Source organism: Ovis canadensis, chromosome 13 (genome assembly GCF_042477335.2).
Source record: "Ovis canadensis isolate MfBH-ARS-UI-01 breed Bighorn chromosome 13, ARS-UI_OviCan_v2, whole genome shotgun sequence".
NCBI classification, from domain to species: Eukaryota; Metazoa; Chordata; class Mammalia; order Artiodactyla; family Bovidae; genus Ovis; species Ovis canadensis.
In genome coordinates this window covers 26,351,449-26,371,109 of record NC_091257.1, presented here as the reverse complement: position 1 = coordinate 26,371,109, position 19,661 = coordinate 26,351,449, and the positions used below count along the sequence as shown (strand labels likewise).

The 19,661-nt window shown below is 54.0% G+C and overlaps 1 protein-coding gene across 6 annotated transcripts in view; it reads right to left on the bottom strand.

Moving 5' to 3' along the window:
• Positions 1 to 6,515: 6,515 nt before the first annotated feature.
• PFKFB3 (6-phosphofructo-2-kinase/fructose-2,6-biphosphatase 3) overlaps positions 6,516 to 19,661 on the bottom strand; it is an 84,655-nt gene continuing 71,509 nt past the window's right edge. For 2 of the 6 annotated variants that reach the window (XM_069547162.1, XM_069547165.1), the window contains exons 9-15: positions 18,339 to 18,485; positions 18,117 to 18,221; positions 16,563 to 16,692; positions 15,938 to 16,000; positions 15,761 to 15,825; positions 13,973 to 14,146; positions 6,516 to 9,011 (exon numbers count right to left, since the gene is read on the bottom strand). In XM_069547162.1, coding sequence (XP_069403263.1) covers positions 8,964 to 9,011; positions 13,973 to 14,146; positions 15,761 to 15,825; positions 15,938 to 16,000; positions 16,563 to 16,692; positions 18,117 to 18,221; positions 18,339 to 18,485 — 732 coding nt within the window. In that variant the 3' untranslated portion in view covers positions 6,516 to 8,963. Of the gene's footprint in view, positions 9,012 to 12,366; positions 12,464 to 13,972; positions 14,147 to 15,760; positions 15,826 to 15,937; positions 16,001 to 16,562; positions 16,693 to 18,116; positions 18,222 to 18,338; positions 18,486 to 19,661 lie in introns of those variants that run through there. The other 4 variants (XM_069547164.1, XM_069547167.1, XM_069547163.1 and 1 more) reach the window with 3 other exon arrangements.

The window sequence follows — 19,661 nt, the reverse complement described above, 5'->3', positions numbered from 1 at the left end:
TGGGAGGGATTGGGGGCAGGAGTAGAAGGGGATGACAGAGGATGAGATGGCTGGATGGCATCACTGACTCCATGACGTGAGTCTGAGTGAACTCCGGGAGTTGGTGATTGATGGACAGGGAGGCCTGGCGTGCTGTGATTCATGGGGTCGCAAAGAGTCGGACACGACTGAGGGACTGAACTGACTGACCGACCAGGTCACATCAGTCGAAATAGCCATCATCAAAAAATCCACAAGCAGCAAACACTAAAAAAAGAGCCACCATATGATCCTGCAATCCCACTCCTGGGCATATGTCTAGAGCAAACCATGATTTGGAATGTTACTCAGCCATAAGAAAGAATGAGATAATGCCATTTGCAGCAACATGGATGGACCTAGAGGATACTAAGTGAAATAAGTGAGATAGAGAAAGACAAACATCACATGACATCACCTACATGTAGAATCTAAAACATGATAACAAATGAAGTTATTTACAAAATAGAAACAGATTCCCAGACATGGACAACAAACTCATGGTTACCAAAGGGGAAGGGGTGAGGGAGGGATACGTTAGGAATTAGGGATTAACAGACACAGATTATTGTATGTAAAATAGATCAACAGCAAGGTCCTACTGTGTAGCACAGGGGACTGTATTCAATACCTTGTAATAAACCATAATAGTAATGAAAAGCATATGAAAAGTAATATATAAAAGAAATATATATATAAATATATGGAAATACATATATTGAATATATATATGAATCCCTTTACTGTACACCAGGTATTAACACAATACTGAAAATCAACTATACTTCAATTAAAACTTTTTTAAACAATAGTTGCAGTTCTGAGGGAAATGCAGAGTTGGGTGGGAGCCGTTTTATCCATTGTCCACCACTGCAGTTTCTGATAAAATATCTTGTGATCGGAATGGCAGTCAGGTGATCTGTGACTAATCAAGTGGAAAACAATTTGGTTAATAAAAGACAGAAGGGTAAGAAGTAACCTGAAGCAGAAGGGTAGAGTTCTGCAGAAGGGTCCCTGGCTTGGGGGCTCTGCCTGCCATGCTAATGTCCTGTCCCTTTTTGTGGGAAATGAATGGGTGGCCACGGAAAGGACTTATGCTCAGGAATTATCAGATTTCCCTTTAAAAAGCCTTAAATGGTAATACTTAGATATTTTCTCAAACATGAATGAGGGAGATTATCACTTTAAGGAAAACAACTGACAGTATTTGTTGACCATTTTGAGTTTTCAAGTAAAAACTGGCTTTGTAGAAAATTAGAATCCATCACCATAAGGCTCATTGCTTTCCAATACTTTGAGAATTTTCTTTTAAAAAATTTATTTATGTGGCTGTGCCAGGTCTTATTTGCAGGACATGGGCTCTCTAATTGTGGAGCTCACGTTTAGCTGCCCCACGGCCTGTGGGGGGTCTCAGTTCCCTACCCAAGGACTGAACCCGCGTCAGGGATTGAACCTTCATCTCCTGCATTGGAAGGTGGAGTCTTAACCACTGGACCACCAGGGAATTTCTTTTCTTTTCCTGAGAACTTTTTGATGAGATCAGAGGGAGATTAATCAATGTGATTTTTAAAATATTGTGCTATGGAATGTGTCAATATTGGAAGATGTCCATAACTTAGTGAGTTAATATTTTCCAAATGGCCAATGTTGGATGTTACATAATCACATGTGGGTGAAAAACCAACCCAAAAATAAGATCAACCAATGAATTTTAATGTAACAAAGTACTAGAAGTTCAGTGAGGTAGTCTGAGATTCAGCACTGCAACTAACTATAATTTGTCCAGTCTGGGACAAAAAGGAATCTCACAATTATTTGAAAAGGCTATTAACGTTCTCCATCCATTTTCATCTACATTTCTGTGTGAGGCTAGATTTTCTTCCCATATATCAGCCCACGCAACACATTACAATAGACTGAATATCGAATCAAATATGAGGATCTGCAGTTAACAACCTTTCTAAAAAATACAAATGCCATTCTCCTACCTAAATATTCTCTATTTTGAAAAATTAGTTATTTTGCATAAAATATAGGTTAGTTATAACAGGTGAATGAGTTTGTTATTTTTAAATAAATTACTAACACATGTTAATAGGTTTTGAATTTTGTAGTTTTCATTTCAAATACACTAAATATGATAGATATAACCTACATAAAATCTTTAATGATTTTATAAGTGTAAAGGAGTCTTTTTCCACTCTATTTTTTAAGATTCTTTTTTTTTATGTTGACCATTTAAGAAATCTTTACTGAATCTGTTACAATATTGTTTCTGTTTTATGTTTTGGTTTATTTGGCTGCCAGGCATGGAGGAGCCAGAGATGAAACCCACACCCCCGCCCTGGAGGACAGAACCTTAACCACTAGGCTCCAGGGAAATCTCTAAAAGCCCCTTAAGACCAGAAACCTGGAGAGCTGTTGCACTAGCTTATGTTGTGTTCACGGTTCTAAATTCAGGACATTCCAAGAGTAGCTGAGTCTCAGTGCCCGAGTCAACCATTAGAGGAGGCTTCTCTCCTTGGGCGCCCTGCAGGTGTTTCCATGCCGGGAGCATTCCTTGCAGCGAGTGCTTCTGGGATGGGAGAGGGAAGTGGCCTTTCTCTGCTTTGTCTGCAAAGTAGACAAAGGCTATTTGAGAATGTAAGCAAACTTCTCAAACTGCCTTGGAAAGGGTGAATGTGGAAGTCATGGATTTGGAAAACTATTTGCCTAAAACCTAACCCTAACCTATGTAGGGGAGCTCCTGGGAAAGCCTTCCTCTACCCCAAGGATGGGGTACCCCAACAGATTGGGCTTGAGGCCCAGTTTAAAAGAGGTGGGGAGGGAAAAACACAGACTCTTAAGAGACTGGATGTCCTAAATCAGGACCCCTTAAAGAAATTCTATTTTCTTTCTTTCATTGGAGTATAATTGCTTTACAATGTTGTGTTGGTTTCTGCTGTACTTACAAAGTGAAAGAGCTATACATATACATACATCCCTTCCCTCTGGAGCCTCCCTCCCTTTAGGCATTTTTGGAAGCAGACAGACCTCTCCACAGCCCCAGGGACACAGAAGCCCATTTGCTAACTAACATGTGACTGACTCCCATTCCTGTGGCCCATGATTCATGCAGCAGGGTCTGGCTCCTCGGTGTGGCTCCTAGGCTGGGTGATCTGGCGTCCTGTACCCTGGGGCTGATCCCCAGTTCTGGCTGGGCAGAGCCAAGCAACCTCGTTGAGATCCCCCAGTCTCGGAGCTGCACCTGTAAAGCCAGGATAACAGCCTGGACTTTGCTTTCAAAGAACCTGGCACACATTCTGTTCAGTTCAGTTGCTCAGTCGTGTCCGACTCTTTGCGACCCCATGAATTGCAGCACGCCGGGCTTCCCTCTCTATCACCAACTCCCAAAGTTCACCCAAACTCATGTCCATCAAGTTGGTGACACATTAGTAGATTAATAATGGCCATTTCAGTGCTCACTGTGTGCCAAGAATCATCAAGGGTGCTTCATTTATCAGATTTAGTCCTCACAAAAAGCCTGGAAACTCATGAGAGTATTGCTTTACTTCTAAGGAGATTTTTGGTCTACATTTGGGTGGTGGTTTAGTAGCTAAGTCATGCCTGACTCTTTGTGATGCCATGGACTCCAGCCCGCCAGGCCCCTCTGTCCATGAGAGTTCACAGGCAAGAATACTGGAATGGGTTGCCATGCTCCCTTCCAGGGGATCTTCCCCACCCGGGGATTGAGCCCAGGTCTCCTCCATTGCAGGCAGATTCTTTACCAAGTGAGCCACTAGGGAAACACAACAGAAATCGAATTTCATCTTGTATTGGCTGTGTAAATTGTGCATTCTCTTTTGTACGAGAAGTTAGTAAACTGATAACGTATCTTACAAAAACATGGTATGAGTCTCCCCATTTTATGGGTGGGGAACAAGTTAAAAAACAGGAACTAACTTGTCCAGGTCCACACATAGACGTCATCATGGGACAGAGGTGAGCCTAAGACCATCTTTCTCCTGCACTGCAGGAGACACCGGTTAGATTCCTGGGCAAGAAAGATCCCCTGGAGAAGGGGTAGGATGGGCTACCCACTCCAGTATTCTTGGGCTTCCCTGGTGGCTCAGACAGTAAAGAATCTGCCTGCAACGTGGGAGACCTGGGTTCGATCCCTGGGTTCGATCCCTGGGTCGGGAAGATCCCCTGGAGGAGGGCATGGCAACCCACTCCAGTATTCTTGCCTGGAGAATCTCCATGGACAGAGGAGCCTGGAGGGCTACAGTCTATGGGGTCGCAAAGAGTCAGACATGACCGAGAGACTACGCAGATATTAATTATTATAAAATAATGGCTATATTCCCTGTGTTGTACAATAATAAATCCTTGTAGCTTATTTATTTTATACATGAGAGTTTGTATCTCTTACTCTCCATGCTTCTGTTATTTTTACGCAAGTCCTCTTTATCATGAGCTTAGGTGTACGTCAGAACCTGTAGGTTGAAGCCACTGCCTTCATATCAAGATTACTGGGGCTTCATATCAAGGCCACTGGGGCTGCCCATGTGGCGCTAGTGGTAAAGAACCCACCTGCCAATGCAGGAGTCACAAGAGACCCGGGTTCGATCCCTGGGTGGGGAAGATCCCCTGGAGGAGGAAATGGCAACCCATTCCAGTATTGTTGCCTGGAGAATCCCATGGACAGAGGAGCCTGGTGGGCTACAGTCCATGGGATGGCAGAGTCAGATACAATTGAGCACAACAGCACACACCTAAGCCATCAAAGCACTGGCTGAAGCCTCGACCCAAACTGCTCACACTGCGTCAAAAATGTGAGCTCCAGAGACTTCCCTGGCAGTCCAGTGTCTAAGACTCCATGCTCCCAATGCAGGGGACCCAGGTTCAATCCCTGGTCAGGGAACTAGATTCCACATGCTACAACTAAGAGCCTGCACGCTGCAACGAAGATCTGCTATAGCCAAATTTTTTTTAAAAAGTGAGTTCCAACTCAAGTTGATGAAACAACCATTAGAACCTAACCATAACAAACTTCAGACGTCCTGTCTTTAAGATTGCCAAGGTTCACAGTAAGGATTAACTACAAGCCTTTGTCCAAGGATCTAGAAGAGTTGTCATGTTTTTTCTTACTGCTCTGGATGTGTTTCCAATTTACATTTTAGAAAAATTGGGGGTTGTCTAATTCGTTGCAAATATCCACTCGCCTGTAGTTTTGCTTTTGCTCATGTTCAAGGTTTTTTATGACCTTGGACTTAAAACATTCATCAGATGGAATCTCAGTATTTCCTTTGTAGTTTGTTATTGTTTTTAAGCTTGGTCTCTGTCCAACCAAAGTTATTCACCGACATTTTCTTCTCCTTTGTTAATAAAATTGAATTTTTGTAAAACACTTAGACGGTGCAATTCTATGATTTGATTAGCATTTTCATCCGAAATAGTTGGCCGATTCTCCCGCCACAGCTTATTTAAGCGATTCCAAGTTATGAGCGTCTCCACCAAGCTGGTGGGAAAAGTAGAAAGTTAGCCGAGGGCGAAGTGAGATAAGTATCAGTCTGCCTGGAGGCCCCTCCCCCTGCCCGGTCCGCAGGTGGGAACACCTGGTGTGGACGAAGGCACAGCCCTGCCCTCGAGATGCACGCCACCGGCTGTTTGCTCAGAGGTCACTTTGCTGCAGCAATGCTTCCTAGACAGGCCCACCCTCGCCCTGACTCCACACCCCATCTCTATGACTCGGTGCAATCTGCGGTCTCTTAAAAGCGCTAGTCAGTTTCTCAGAAGGACTTAAGAAAGGTGGAATCTGACTTTACCTAGGGAGTTCAGGAATCCAAACCAGGGCTCCCATATTCTCCCCCTGAAGACCTGACCGCGTTGACCACCAGCCAGGCCCCAAAGGGAGCCGGCTGGAGGATAGCCCCTGACTCCCAGCCCCGCAGGCGAGCAGCTTGACTTGACCTCTCACAGGCTCCACTGTTAACTCCATTACCCTGGCGAGACCAAGAACATGCAGGGGGTAAATTTTATGATGGTTAAACACACAAACCTTAGAGTCCCAGGCACTTGGATTTGAATCCCTGAAATTCGCCCATTATGCAGCCTTGGGGGATGTGACTGACCTTTGCTGAGACTCAGATTCTTCATCTGCAAAGCAGGAGGACAGAAACAGCCTCCCCTACCCAGGGCATGCAGGATAAGGATCTGCACTGCAGCTGTTTGATGGAATGACTTTATCTGCTGCAGGTGAATTTGAAGTCCTAGGGGACTTTTTGGCCAAAAGGCACGTGGGATCTCGGTTCCCCGGATCAGGGCTTTAGCCAGTGCCCCCAGCTGTGGCAGCATGGAATCCCACTCAACCACTGGCCACCAGGGAAGTCCCTGCACGTCCTGGTTAAAGGAAGGTGATGGGGCTGAGTGGCAGAAACTTGGTGGAGTGACCCCCAGTGTCATTAAAGAGTCTCCCTGTCCCTCCCCCAAAAAAGGACCAAGGGGTGCTTCACCTGTGTATTTCAACCAGGTATTTTATTGTTCTGGCAACTGCAAAATATACAAATTTCCGACAGGCTTTCCGTTTGAAAGCTGGCACAGCTTCGTGCCAGGTAATTAATTCAGACAAATTTACAGAGAACACAGAGAAGTCAGAAGTCACACGTAAAAGGCCCCCAAGCCCACAACCAACAAAACCCAATCTATACAGCTTTCCACTGTCAGGATCCCTTATGCATATTAAATAAATAAATAGCACATCTGCTATCAAAATAATAAAAAAATAAATTTCAAGTATTAGAAACGAAAACGTCATTGGCGTGGTTCAAACAGTCTTTCTTCCCCACCCCCAAATGAAGAGCTTTGCCCACAGTCTCAGGAAAGAAGAAGGGGAGGGGCAAGCCCACCCCAAAACGAATAAGCGAAGTTAAAAATATTGGTCCCAGAAGCTTCTGGGGGAGGGGAGTGAGAGCCAGCGGTCAGCGAGGCAGAAGCCCTGCGACTGCGGCTCAGACACAGCCTCTGCCCGCCCCTCCCTCCCAGGAAGTCCGGTCTCTGGCCCGGGACCCCCAGCCTCTGCTCTCTGCCTGTCCCCCACCTTCCCCCCACACTGAGGTTCTCTCTCCACATCAAGGCCCCTGCAAACCAAGGTCCCGGTCAGGTCAGGCCTCCTATGTAAATGCAGTGATTTCGGGCAGTCAGAGGCCAGGGTAAGCATTCAGATAAGCCGTCAAGAGTTGAAATTCAGGGTCCGCTCCAAACACCAGAGGAGGAGCCAGAAGGTGGACGTAAGAGCCGTTCTCAGGAGGACAGCAGGCCCCTCATCTCAACACGCGCACAGACACACACTCAGACACACGCACACAGCACACGCGACGACAAGGCAGCAGCAAAGAGGGAGAGTAACACAAGCGCTGCACAGGCACGTAGACAGACATCCTCTTGGGAAGATGGCCAGGGATGGGAAGGTTTGAACAGTTTGATGTGAAACCCACACACCTGATTGCAGGGCCTCTGAATCCTGTCCCTGCTCCCCACTGAGTCCCAATCAGAGAAACATGCATTTTTCTTCTAAAAGCTCCTCTCAAACAAAAAATACAAATGAAAACAGCTCCTCTCCCTACTCCAGGCTCCAGCTGTCTAACCGGCCCCCCACCCCCGTGACTACTTCACAAGCTAAGAGGGGGAAGGAGCGGGAAAGGCAGGAAGAGAAGGTGACCTTTGGCACCGGCTTCTCAAGATTCTGAAAAGGGTCACTGGACAAGATCTTCCTAAGTTCACACCGCTTCTCCTGGGCCTCGACCCCCTTGAGTGCCCAGAGGCCCCAGGGGAAGACCAGCAGGCAGAAACTAGAGGTGTTCAGAACCACGTGCCCACAGCCTGCTCTGACCGCCCCCCACTAGAAATGCCACAGGTGCCGTGAAGGAGGACGAGGATGTCCTCTCCTCCGGACCTGCCCGGGGCAGCGGGTCTCCGCACACACGCAGGGCACTGCTCCGCATCCTGTGGCCAGCCCCCCGGAGGACATGGCCACGAGTGAGGCCTGGCTTGGGCCGCACCCAGGAAGCACAGGAGGGGATGAACGTCCCGAAGGAGGGGGCCAGGTCATTGTTCCGCATGCTGTCGCCCAGAGTCAGTCTAGCAACAATCCCAATGCTCCCTGCCCAGCCATTTAGGGGTGGGGGTATCCCCTCACCTCCCCAGAGGCACGCCTGGCTCCCACAACCTTCCACAGCTCCAGCCCCAAGGGCACAAACCCCGAGCATCTTCAGTTGCCAAAGGTGAGATGTTTCAGGTCACAGTCTCTGCCGTTAAGAAAGTGCAAGAGCCAGCAGGCATGGGAGCCGAGGGAGGAACTTGCGCTGGGAGGCGAGGCCCCCGGGGCTGTTTCAGCAATGTGTTTCCTCCTGCCAGACTGTCCCACGCCCTCCTCAGAGGCAGGACAGACTGGGAAGGGTAGGCGACATGCAGAGGGGCTGCTGCCTGGCTGACCAGCGGGTCCAGCGCGGGGCTCCTCTCTTCAGCTGCAGGACCGGCTCTCCTGGGTGAGCCCCACCCAGCTCAAGCCGTGAGCTTCCCTGCAGGAGGCAACGTCCAGGCCAAGGAGCCTCTTGGAAGTTTTCATTCCCTTGACCCTCAGCGGCTGAGAGCCTGGCCCCCCTTAAGGTTAGGAGGCGAGGACCAGCATCACCCCCAGTGGGGCAGGTACAGAACGAGATGAACAAGCCCACAGGGAGGCACCCCGTCCTGCCTCCTCTGTGCATAGTCCTTCCCGAGCCACTTGGGGTCCATGGGGTGAGTGGCCTGAAGGCTGGGGGAGCAGGGGCAGGCGGGGGCCCGGTCCCCCTGGAGCAGCAGCCCCTCCTCCATGCTGCCCTCTGCCCCGCTCCACTCTGCGAGACGTCCTCGGATCGCTGGCCGTGGGCAGACGGAAGGGCGGGAGCCGGGTGTGGGGAGCGGGGCGGTCAGTGCATCCTGGAGGCGTCCACGCTGCCCGGGGAGCCTTTCATGTTCTGCTCTCGGGAGAGAAGAGGGGGAAGCCGGTTACCATGCCTGTTGACTAGGCTTCGCAAGCAAAGATGAAGTTTGCAACTGACACGCGGGCCCCCTCTCCCCAACAGCCTGGAGGAGCAGCATTGCCAAGGACAGTGCGGCCCAGGAACGTGGTGGTGGCCGAGCCTGGGGTCCCATGGGGAGAGGGTCCAGGAAGGGCCCTGATAACGCACCCGGAGGAGGCGGGGAGGGCGCGCAGCTCCTGGGGTCCGAGCCGCTCCCAGGGGCACTGGGTGCCAGCACCTGGGGCCCCTCCAGCTCCTGCCTCTTTAGAGTCCACAGCTGGGCTTGTCCCCACCCAGGGCACCCGTGCTGGCCTCGCTACCAGGCAGGGGCGGTGGGGGGGGGTGGTTAAACCTGGACAAGCACTAGGACCCTCCTCTCAGCCTGGCCTAAGCAGAGCTGTACCACAGCCCTGGGGACCCGGGATACGGCTGGGATGCCGGAACTCAGGCAAGGAGCTGGGCAGAGAAGACCCGTGAGGGTGAAGCTCTCATCCTGTTCTCATTAGAGCAATCCTGCCCACAAGCCCTGCCCCGAAGGAGCCGGCCAGTACCAAGGCCCCTGAAAAAATCGTTTTCCATCGTCTGGGGGAGAGAGCTGATGTCCACACTGCATGCCCTGCCCGCACAGCTGTGGGCTCCTAACCCACCCTCCTTAACCTGCCCTGGAGAAAAGGGAAACACAATTTCTAAAAGTGTTCTCCTCCTAGACTGTCTTAGAGAGGCGGCAGGGGAAGTGGAACCCAGGAGGACAGAAACACAAGCATCATCACAGCCCACTCCCCTCCCGCCAGAACCAAGAATCTCCGAAAGAGAGGCCCATTGCAGGGCTGGCGGCACGGAAGCTGGGGTCCCACCTGAGCCCGCTTTCAGCCGGACTCAGGGCCCAGGCCACCGACCTGCCGCCCACAAGTGCATCAGATTGCCCCTGTGAGCCGGGTGTCTCCAGCAAGGCCCGCGAGGCTCATAAGCAGGGAGGACTCGGTCAACCTGTGGGGTCAGGATGGAGGTCCAGCTCCCACCCGCGCTGGGACATCACACGCCCGAGGCTGTGGCACCCACGAATGATGGCAATGCGATGAGGACACTGAAGACCACAGGCCACGTCATGCGCTCTGGGTGCCTGGGGCTCTGGACACAGAGGCATGGGGGCTGCCCTTTAAAAACACACATGCTCCGGGGCCTGGGTGAATGAGTCACAGACTTCACAATGACCAGTCTCCACGCAGACCGTGACGCCCCGAGGGCTGAGATGCCACGATGCAGAGAGGTGTGGAAGGAACGGAGGCCGGCATGCAGGTGGCGTTTACCTTGCCAAGGTTAGTAAGGAGAGAACTTTGAGAAAATGTGACAGACAGTTCGTCTTTCAAGCATAGAAGGGGGAAGGAGACACATGTCAGGAAAGAAAAACAAAACAACATCTTTAGTAGGATTGTCTTCTGAGTGCGCATTTGACATTTACAAGTCGAGGAGGCACGGCAACTTCGCTATTCTCGCCTGGGCAATCCTGTGGACAGGGAAGACTGGCGGGCTATAGTCCACGGGGTTACAGGAGAGTCGGACGCGACTGGGTGACTAAACAACACGAATTTGTCAGTTTCTGTTATGTGAGTACTATAAGAAGCTAAATAATTAAACGCATTATTTACGACTAAAAATAAAAAAGTCAAGGGTGCAGTGTGAAGGCCAGACGGTCTGCCGGCCCCCGGGGAGCGGGCTGCAGGACAGGCGCTGTGTCCCACCTGTCTATCACGAGTCTGCTTTACCAGGACACCAGCATCCTGGGGCCGCCACCCTAAGACCCCAAGGACTCCTGCTGCCTACGAGAAGGAACCCCCAGCCTGGGCAGGCCCCCAAAGCACAGGGCACTGAGCCTCCCTCAGGAACAGCTCTTGTCCACCAGGCACCAGCCCCGAGCTAGGTATTTTGCTAAGCGTTACACCCCCATTCTTGTCATCAAGACACCTGAATGCTGGCACACCTGCATGGATGCAGAGAACACATTTTCACTGAACTGGAGGGATTCTGACCAAAGGCATGACCAGCCTTAGAAAGAGACAAGTTCAGCCTCAAAGGGTGGCTGAATGGCCCTCTCCCAGCAGGAAGATGTCCTTTCTGGCAACACCAGGCTGTGGATCCATAGGAAGAGGACACGCACAGATACAAAACTGTAAGTTTCCAAACCTCTAAGGCTGGTTTTCACACAAGCACATTCGCCCCTGGGACATTCTATGTGTCAAAGGGGTCACAGACACAGGACTGTTACTCTTACAGACTAACTCTGATGGGCAAGCCCACCATTAAATAAACACGTCTCAGCCACAGGAAGTGGCTGCAAAACAGAGGCTGCAAGAGCCAGAAAGGAACCCAAACTGCTCTGGGCCTCGCCCCACAGGCTGCAAATGCCAGGTGCCCGGGACGGGCAGGGGAACAGGACCTGGGCAGCTCTGGAAGCCAGCAGAGAGAAAGTAGCCAGCCTTTGGGACTGGAGAGCCATCCAACCACTGGTTCTGCTGAGGGCTGGTAGGGTGACTGCGGGCGAGGCCTCACCCTCATCTGGGAAGCAGGGCCAAGAACTGCCCTGTGACCTCCTGGGGTTATTTTAAGGACTAAAGACTCGGGATGTGTACAAGCTGAAAAGTGATGACGTGTATTTCTGGGCACATGTATTTCAGGGTGTCTCTTGTTAAAATTTTGTGATATAACAGCCTCAGTTTATTCCTGTGGCTCGAGACCACCAGAGCAGAGGAAGCACTGAATTTATCCAGTGGAATTAAAACCAGCGCTGAATTAACCAGAAACTGCAAAGAGACAGCCGCACCCCATCCTGGACATGACCGTAAAGGCTGAGGGTGTTCTGGTCCAGGACCACATGATCCGGAGCAGTGGTGTCCAGGCAGACGCTCCAGAGTGGGGGTCCCAGAGCCCCTGAAGGTGGGCGATCCCTGCAGGACAGGAGGGGGTGCTCCGGCCCTCCACTGCTCACTGCGCAGGTTAGGCTCTGCGCAAACTTTCCTCTCAAAATGGTAGGGCTCTTGGGGGAGGCCCAGAACATAAAAGACAACATCAACAGGCAGATGCAGCTTCCTGCCAACGTCTGATGCTAAGAGGGAAAAAGCAGACCGATGTCCAGCCACTGAGAACCACAAATATTGACAGTCACCCCGCCCCGAGAGGGAGCAAGGAGAAGGCGGCGGCGGCCAGGATGGCCGGAGGACGCACGGAACACCCACTCCCTGCGTCCTGTCCTGAAAATTCACGGACCCTTTCTCCTTCCTCCTTCAGACTTTACAAAAACTGCCGTGACCCTCACCACTTCAACAGGCAGGAGGGCCAAGCTGGCAAGCAGGGAGAAAGAGATGAAAGAATTCAGAGAAAAATACTTACAAACAGGCTTTCCCTAGCAAAGGCTGCAGAGAGAAAAGGTAGGAGAGAGTCAGTGCGGGGAAAGGAGAGGGCCTGGGTCACTGGGGACCAGGCATTCTCTGTGGGATGGAGCCCTGGGCACCCCCAGCCTGGCCAGCGGCTTCCAGGTCTGCAACCCTGCAGGACGGGCCCACCCCCCCGACCCCCGTCACCCGTCACCCGGGGCAGCACAGCCTTGAGCCCGACCCCCACCCGACAGGTCCCTGTGTCTGTGACTGTGGCCCCTCACCTTCCATCTGTGACCCCACCATTTACACCAACACACAATGTCACTGACATGGCACTTCAGCTCTAAGTTTTCACAAAATCACCGCTGAGGGTAGGCCCGAAAGGACCACTCTTAGATGTCTTCCAGCCAGTCTGTCTCCCTCATTTTAAAAAAACAGGGAGACTGAAGGCCAGGGAGGTGACAGAACGTGACATAAAACCCCAGAGCTGGCACCAGGGTGGGACACGACCACAGACACACTCAGCACGAGTCTCCCCATGTTCAGCCTGTGGCAGAAGCTGCTGCTCCCCCACTCCACAGATGAGAAAACTGAGGCCTGAAGCGGGCCAATGGCCTACCTGGGGTGGCACAGCACCGTCACCCCTGCCCCCAACTCCAGGGACACACACAGCACGTTTCCAGACAGCACAAGGTTTAAAGGAGTTTCCAGGAAACTCAGGAAGAGCCTGCGGGCCTTCAAATTCAGCTTGAACTTGAACCCGTGATTTCTATGTCAGAGGGTGGCGGTTAGGGGAGACCCCTAGGTGGGACCCAAATCTGTGCCTAGGGACTTCTACACCTCACACCCTGGCCAGGATTCTCGAGTGTTGTTGAGGAAGATAGTGGTTTGCTGGAAACAAATTTTACTGCCCAACAGCCAGCGTCTTTCAGCCTAGCATCACAAAGGATGAAATAATCTAAGAATTACTCTAGTTGGTTTTCTCCTTTGGGGTTTTTTTTTTTACTGTTATAGGAGAAAGCGTCTATTCCAGGTCCTTTAGCCCGGGTTCCAGTCTGTCCACACCAGCTCCAGACATATTCTCAGGGCACCATCTGACAAAGCTTTTCTCTAACAGAGCAATGGCAAGGGAGGAAGTCAGGAAAGATACTCATCATGGGGACAGAAGAGATGTCCCCAGGCCACACAGAAGCCAACAGCCCTCAGCCAGATGGGGGCTGAGCTGGTCCTGAATTGGGGGTTGCCTTAACTTTTAGAAGAAACTGTCCACGAATGTGAATGGATCACGGACACTGGGCCATCTCTTTGCTTGGCCTGGTTCTGCCCAGGGAAGGCCACCTCCCCGGAAAAGGCATGTCCGTGCAAAGCCAAGGTCTCAAGAATGGATCTGGGGGTTCCACACTCAAACGGACGGTCCGTGTCCTCTCCTCCCAGTCCCCACCCCCCACACAGGCCTGAGTCTGTGGCCCCTGCCGCCCTGCCGGGCACGCTCTCCCCACCCTGCACGCGACTCGACTCAGGAAGGAGAAGGGGGGGTCAACGCACTTGTCCGGGCAGCTGCGTGGGCACCTCCGGGGGCAGGCAGGTGGGCAGGGCAGCGGAGGTAGAGGCCACATGCTCCTCAAAGCTGTTGATGCGAGGCTTTTTGGTGGGCTCGGGGCTGGCTAGTGGGGTGACACTATTGCGTCTCATGAGCGGGTTAGGTCCCTTCTTTGCATCCTAAGCGAGACAAAGACAAAAGAGAGAAGGCGACAGTTACGAGGAGGGGGAGGTAAATAAGCCAAAAAAAACCCCAAATCCGAAACCAAACCAGACACATTTCTCTGCTTCCGGATTTCACTGAGACCACAAGACAGACCACGAAGAATGGCCCTGGACCGCAGGGCCGCCGGCTCGACCTGCGTCTCCCACTCAGCAAGAACAAGGGGTGATCTCTCATCCCGAGCCCCTGCCCCGATCATTGCCAGACAACCGCTCAACAGACACAACGTTCGCAAAGCAGGCGAGGGAGGAAGAGAGAGCGGGACAGTGATGTGGTGACAGCACGTGGGAGGCGGGGGAAGACCTGGCTGCAGGCCTCCAGGGACGCAGAGGCGGGGTCCTGGGCTCAAGGCGTGGGCGGCGGGAGGTGTCAGTGCCGGGCCCGCCTCCTGCTGACCTCAAGCCGGCATCTTCCCAGTTCCTGCTCCCAGGGAGCACACCCAGCCTCGGACAGGAAACGCAGCCTCCATCCCAGCCAGGGGACCACAGACACAGGAAATGCTAGCTTTCCTCCGGCCAAGGGACAACTCGATTGGAGTGGGGACCTCCAGGGTCTCCATCAAGCCCCTGCCCTGTTCTGCCCGGCAAAGCTTTCAGGGTACATCAGAGCCCAGTCCCAGCCCACCCCCATCATCCCGCTGCGGGAGGGTCCGGTGGGGAGGCTGCTGCCACCGCCCATCCTGCCACCCCAACTCGGGAGGCACTGCCAGAGCCAAGGCATGCAGCCCACCTTTGTCTGGGTCGCCCAGCTGGGCGACTGGAGGCTGGGATTTGAATGCCAAGATCTTCTGGCCACGCTCCATGAGAGCAGGGACAGGAACAAGGGATGTCAAGCTCAGTGTCAAAGAAAGGGCCAGGTGGATGTCGGCAGAGCACTGGAGTCTGGCCGATGGGATAAAGTAAACTCAAACTTCCTTTCACAAGGTTCCTGTGCCTGGGCAGAACCCTGTCCTGCTCCTGGGGGATCCCAGCCAGGCTGACCCCAGGTGGTGGCGCGTGCGGTCAGGCACTGGGCTTGTCCAGAGAATCACGCGTCCCATCCGCCACATCGCCAACCCCCAGTCACAGCTGTGCTTCCCTGGCCCCACCCTCTTCTTCATTCTTTATCGTCTTTGTGAGATTAGAGATGTGAGTGCACGTGGATGACACCGAAATTTGTGGGTCCCACTGCCACCCGGGACTCTGGAACCTGCGATCATTTGGCTTCCCCAGAGGAAAAAGCGACGGTACCCAGACCGTGGTCACGTTTAAAAGAGGTTCCTCCTCCACACTCATTTCTTGGCTCAAGAGGAAATGGGAGAAAGCAGCACAGAAAGAAAGGAAAAGGAGGACGATGCCAAGAAGCCACCAGACAGGCAGGCAGGAGGCACACGGAGCCGAGAAAGCGGGGAGGGGGTCGGGGAGGGCAGCCCCGAGGACCACAGGTCCAGACGGAGGCAGGCGGATGCCACCGACTGACACAGATTTTGCCAGCCCCGCCACCACAGGGCGTTCCAGGGGCTGGCGCCCACGGGGCCCTCCCAGACAGATGACACAGCAGGGGTGAGGAGGGGGCCGCGAGCTCACACTCACCTCTGACCTCTCCCGGTGTGTGCTCACGGACTCCACGTTCAGGTAGATGGATTCTACTCGGCAACCTGGGTGAAGGCGGGGACAGGTCGGCTTTGGTTAAAGGGGGACCTGAGCTCACAGCCCCGCCTGGCCCACCCGGGGGGACCAGTCTCAGTGGGGCTGGGTCCCCACGCTCACCATAAGCGATGGGCGTTAGCTTCAAGACAGCGTGAAGTGGGCACTTCAGGTAGGGCATCTCCTCTGAAAATGACAGAAGGGCCCATGGTGAGATGGGAGACTGGAGGGTGGCCATGCCCAGGCCCCTCACCAGAGCCTGCGCTGCATGGGGACCGCAGACACCTGGCTGGGCAGGTGCACACCGCCCTCGCCCCTGACCCAGCACAGGCCCTGCTGCCAGCGGCGCCCTGCTAAGACACCCAGAAGAGCACGATCAGAGCTAAGCCAAAGCCTCACACAATGAGCTGGAGTAAGAGCATCATTCCCCAAACACTGTAGGAGTCGGGATCCCGCTGGCCCACAGGCAGACACACAAGTGTTCAGAGGTTGCTTGGCTGGGAGCCCCTTAGCGGTGGGTTGCCCCTTTCCCAAAGACCCACAGCCCCTGAGATGTCGGGAGACAGGGAGGCTGGGTTTCTTAAGGCCATTAAGCCCACCCAGCTTCAAACTGCTCTGATATCCTCTGGGGGCTGCAAGGAAGCACCCGGAGGGGGCTACCCCAGGGGCCCTGCCTCCTCGTGGAGGGGCTGGGACCAGCTCCCAACCCCACCCTCCATTAAGAGAGGGCGCGCTGCAGACCAGGCACCTGCACTCTTGTCCAGGAAGTAGGCCAGGAGGCAGCGCAGGACGGCCTGGTGGCAGATGACCAGCACGTTCTCCTGCCGCTCCAGTTCCATGATGACCGGCTCCAAACGCTGCACCAGGTCCTGGTAGGACTACAGAGCAGAGGGAGAAGGGGATGGTGAGCTGGAGCAGAAGCCAGGCACCCCCGGCCACGCCCTGACCATTGTTATAAACCAGGGACCACGCCGGGCACCCTGGGCCACGTCCTCTGTTCGTTATAAACCAGAGACCATGCTGGGCACCCCCGGCCACGCCCCGCCCATTGTTATAAACCAGGGACCATGCCGGGCACCCTGGGCCACGTCCTCTAGTCGTTATAAACCAGAGACCACGCTGGGCAACCCCCCCCAGCCACACCCCTCCCATTGTTATAAACCAGGGACCACGCCGTCCGTCCTGCATCAGCCCACCACCCGCGTGCTGGTCCTGCATCCATCCCGGGCCCAGGGGACCCACACCACTGCCCTCTCCCTGCTCCTTCCTGACCCCCACCCTGCCCCGGGAAAGGGAGCCCCAACACACAGCACAGCACGAAGGAGCCCGAACACGCTACACGGAGTGACGTCTGAGCGTGTGACTCCATTGAAACGTCCAGAGCAGACAACTCCAGAGACAGAACACAGACTCAAAGAGGCCACGGGCCGGGAGACGGGAGCTGGGACTGACTGCTGACAGGCTGGGGGTCTCTTTTGGGGCAATGGGGAAACGTTCTAGAATTAGTCATGATGGCTGCACAATACTGTGAGTATAGAAAAAACCCACTGATGTGTACTTTGGCTAAAACGGTGACTTCTGTATGACAGGAACTTCATCTCAGTAGGAGAAAATTGAAAAAGAAGGGGTGAGCCTGTGACTTTCAAGACCATCGTGACCCCTGGTCCCTCTCTCACTAAGGAGGTCCCAGGGAATGAGACGAGGGACAGTGCCCTGGGTTCCCGGGAACTGACGTGTGACAAACGCTGAGCAGTAGGACCACAGACAGGAAGGACCCCTGCGGGGTGTCACCAGGCCAAGCCTTCCACAGACCCCAGAGCTCCGCCTGCACGGGACCCTCGGTGCAGAGCTCCAGGCAGCTGCTGGCTCAGCCCGAGGGCCTGCAGGGGCCAGGGGTCCCTCCGCCAGCATCTGTGGAGCCGGCACAAGGAACTTGCTGAACGCCTGCCATGATGCCCGCAGTCAGCAGGGTTCCTGCGTCCAGCGCACCAGCAGCCAGGACTGTTTCCCTTTCCTGGACTGTCATTTCCGTCACGGGGACACACCTCTGTCCCAGCTGCTGGGAAACCCACCAGTGCTTCCCTTGGAGCTGTGTGAGGGGGAGGACTCTGTTCACCGGCGGATGGGCGAGGAGGAGCACGGGGCAGCTCAGCCGGGCGGAGGCACAGGCCCTTCCTCCGCGGAGCCGCTCAGCCCCTCTGTGTCCCTGGCCTCGACGGGTACCGCAGCCTCGGCAGAACCAGCGCTGGCTCCTCAGCCACAGCCCCGCGGCCCGCCCGCCAGCAGCCCAGCGCGCACGCACCTCCCCGGTGGGGTAGCGGTAGTAGTACTTGTCCTGCTCACGCAGCGCATACTCCTCGGGGTAGGTGTCCTTGATCTCCTCGTAGGTCATCTCCTCACACACGCCCTGCGGGCACAGGCGGAGGTCGCTCGAGGGCGCAGCCTGTAGCCACCGAGCCGGCCAGCATGGGAGGCTCGGGGGTCCCCCACAGCGCCTCGGGCAGAGGCCCCGACCCGCACTCACCGCGTCAATCTCGTTGAGGGCCTTCCACTGCTCGTAGGGCAGCTGCAGGGCCTCGGCCGTCTGGATGGTGCTCTTCAGCTGGCTGGTCCACACCTTGAGGTCCTTCAGGTTCTGCTCCTCCACAAACTTGCTCAGGGCGTTGGCGAACTGGGGGGATGGGGTGAGGGGCGCGCGCTGGGTCACAGGCTCCACCCGTCTGGGAGAGGAGGACCGAGCCCCTCCCGGAGGGCGAGGCTGTCCTCACTGCTGGGGGAAGGGGGCCCTGGGAGCAGCCCTGCACACACACCCTCCCCTCAGGCGCACACACGTGCACACGTGTGAGTCAGTGTCTGATCGGCATACGCAGACACACACAGGGACTCGCACACGTACACAGAAGGGCACCGGGCATACATGAGGACACACACATACACACAGGGACACAGACACACAGAGGAACACACAGACACACACAGGGACACAGACACACAGAGGCACACACAGACACACACAGGGACACAGACACACAGAGGAACACACAGACACACACAGGGACACAGACACACAGAGGAACACACAGACACACACAGGGACACAGACACACAGAGGAACACACAGACACACACAGGGACACAGACACACAGAGGCACACACAGACACAGGAACATGTACCTGTACACACAAGGACACAGAGGTACACACACAAGGGCACATACAGACACATACAGAGGAATACACACAGACACAAGGACACGTGTACACACAAGGACACAGAGGTACACACACAAGGGCACACATAGACACATACGCAGAGGAAGACACACAGACACAAGGACACGTGTACACACAAGGACACAGAGGTACACACACAAGGGCACATACAGACACATAGAGGAACACACCCAGACACAAGGACACGTGTACACACAAGGACACAGGTACACACACAAGGGCACACATAGACACATACGCAGAGGAAGACACACAGACACAAGGACACGTGTACACACAAGGACACACAGACACACACAAGGGCACACATAGACACATACGCAGAGGAACACACTCAGACACAAGGGCATGTGTACACACAAGGACACACAGACACACACAAGGGCACACATAGACACATACGCAGAGGAAGACACACAGACACAAGGGCATGTGTACACACAAGGACACACAGACACACACAGGGCAGATACAGACACATACACAGAGGAACACACTCAGACACAAGGACACATAGACACACACAAGGGCACATACAGACACATAGAGGAACATACACAGACACAAGGACACATGTACACACAAGGACACAGAGGTACACAAGGGCACATA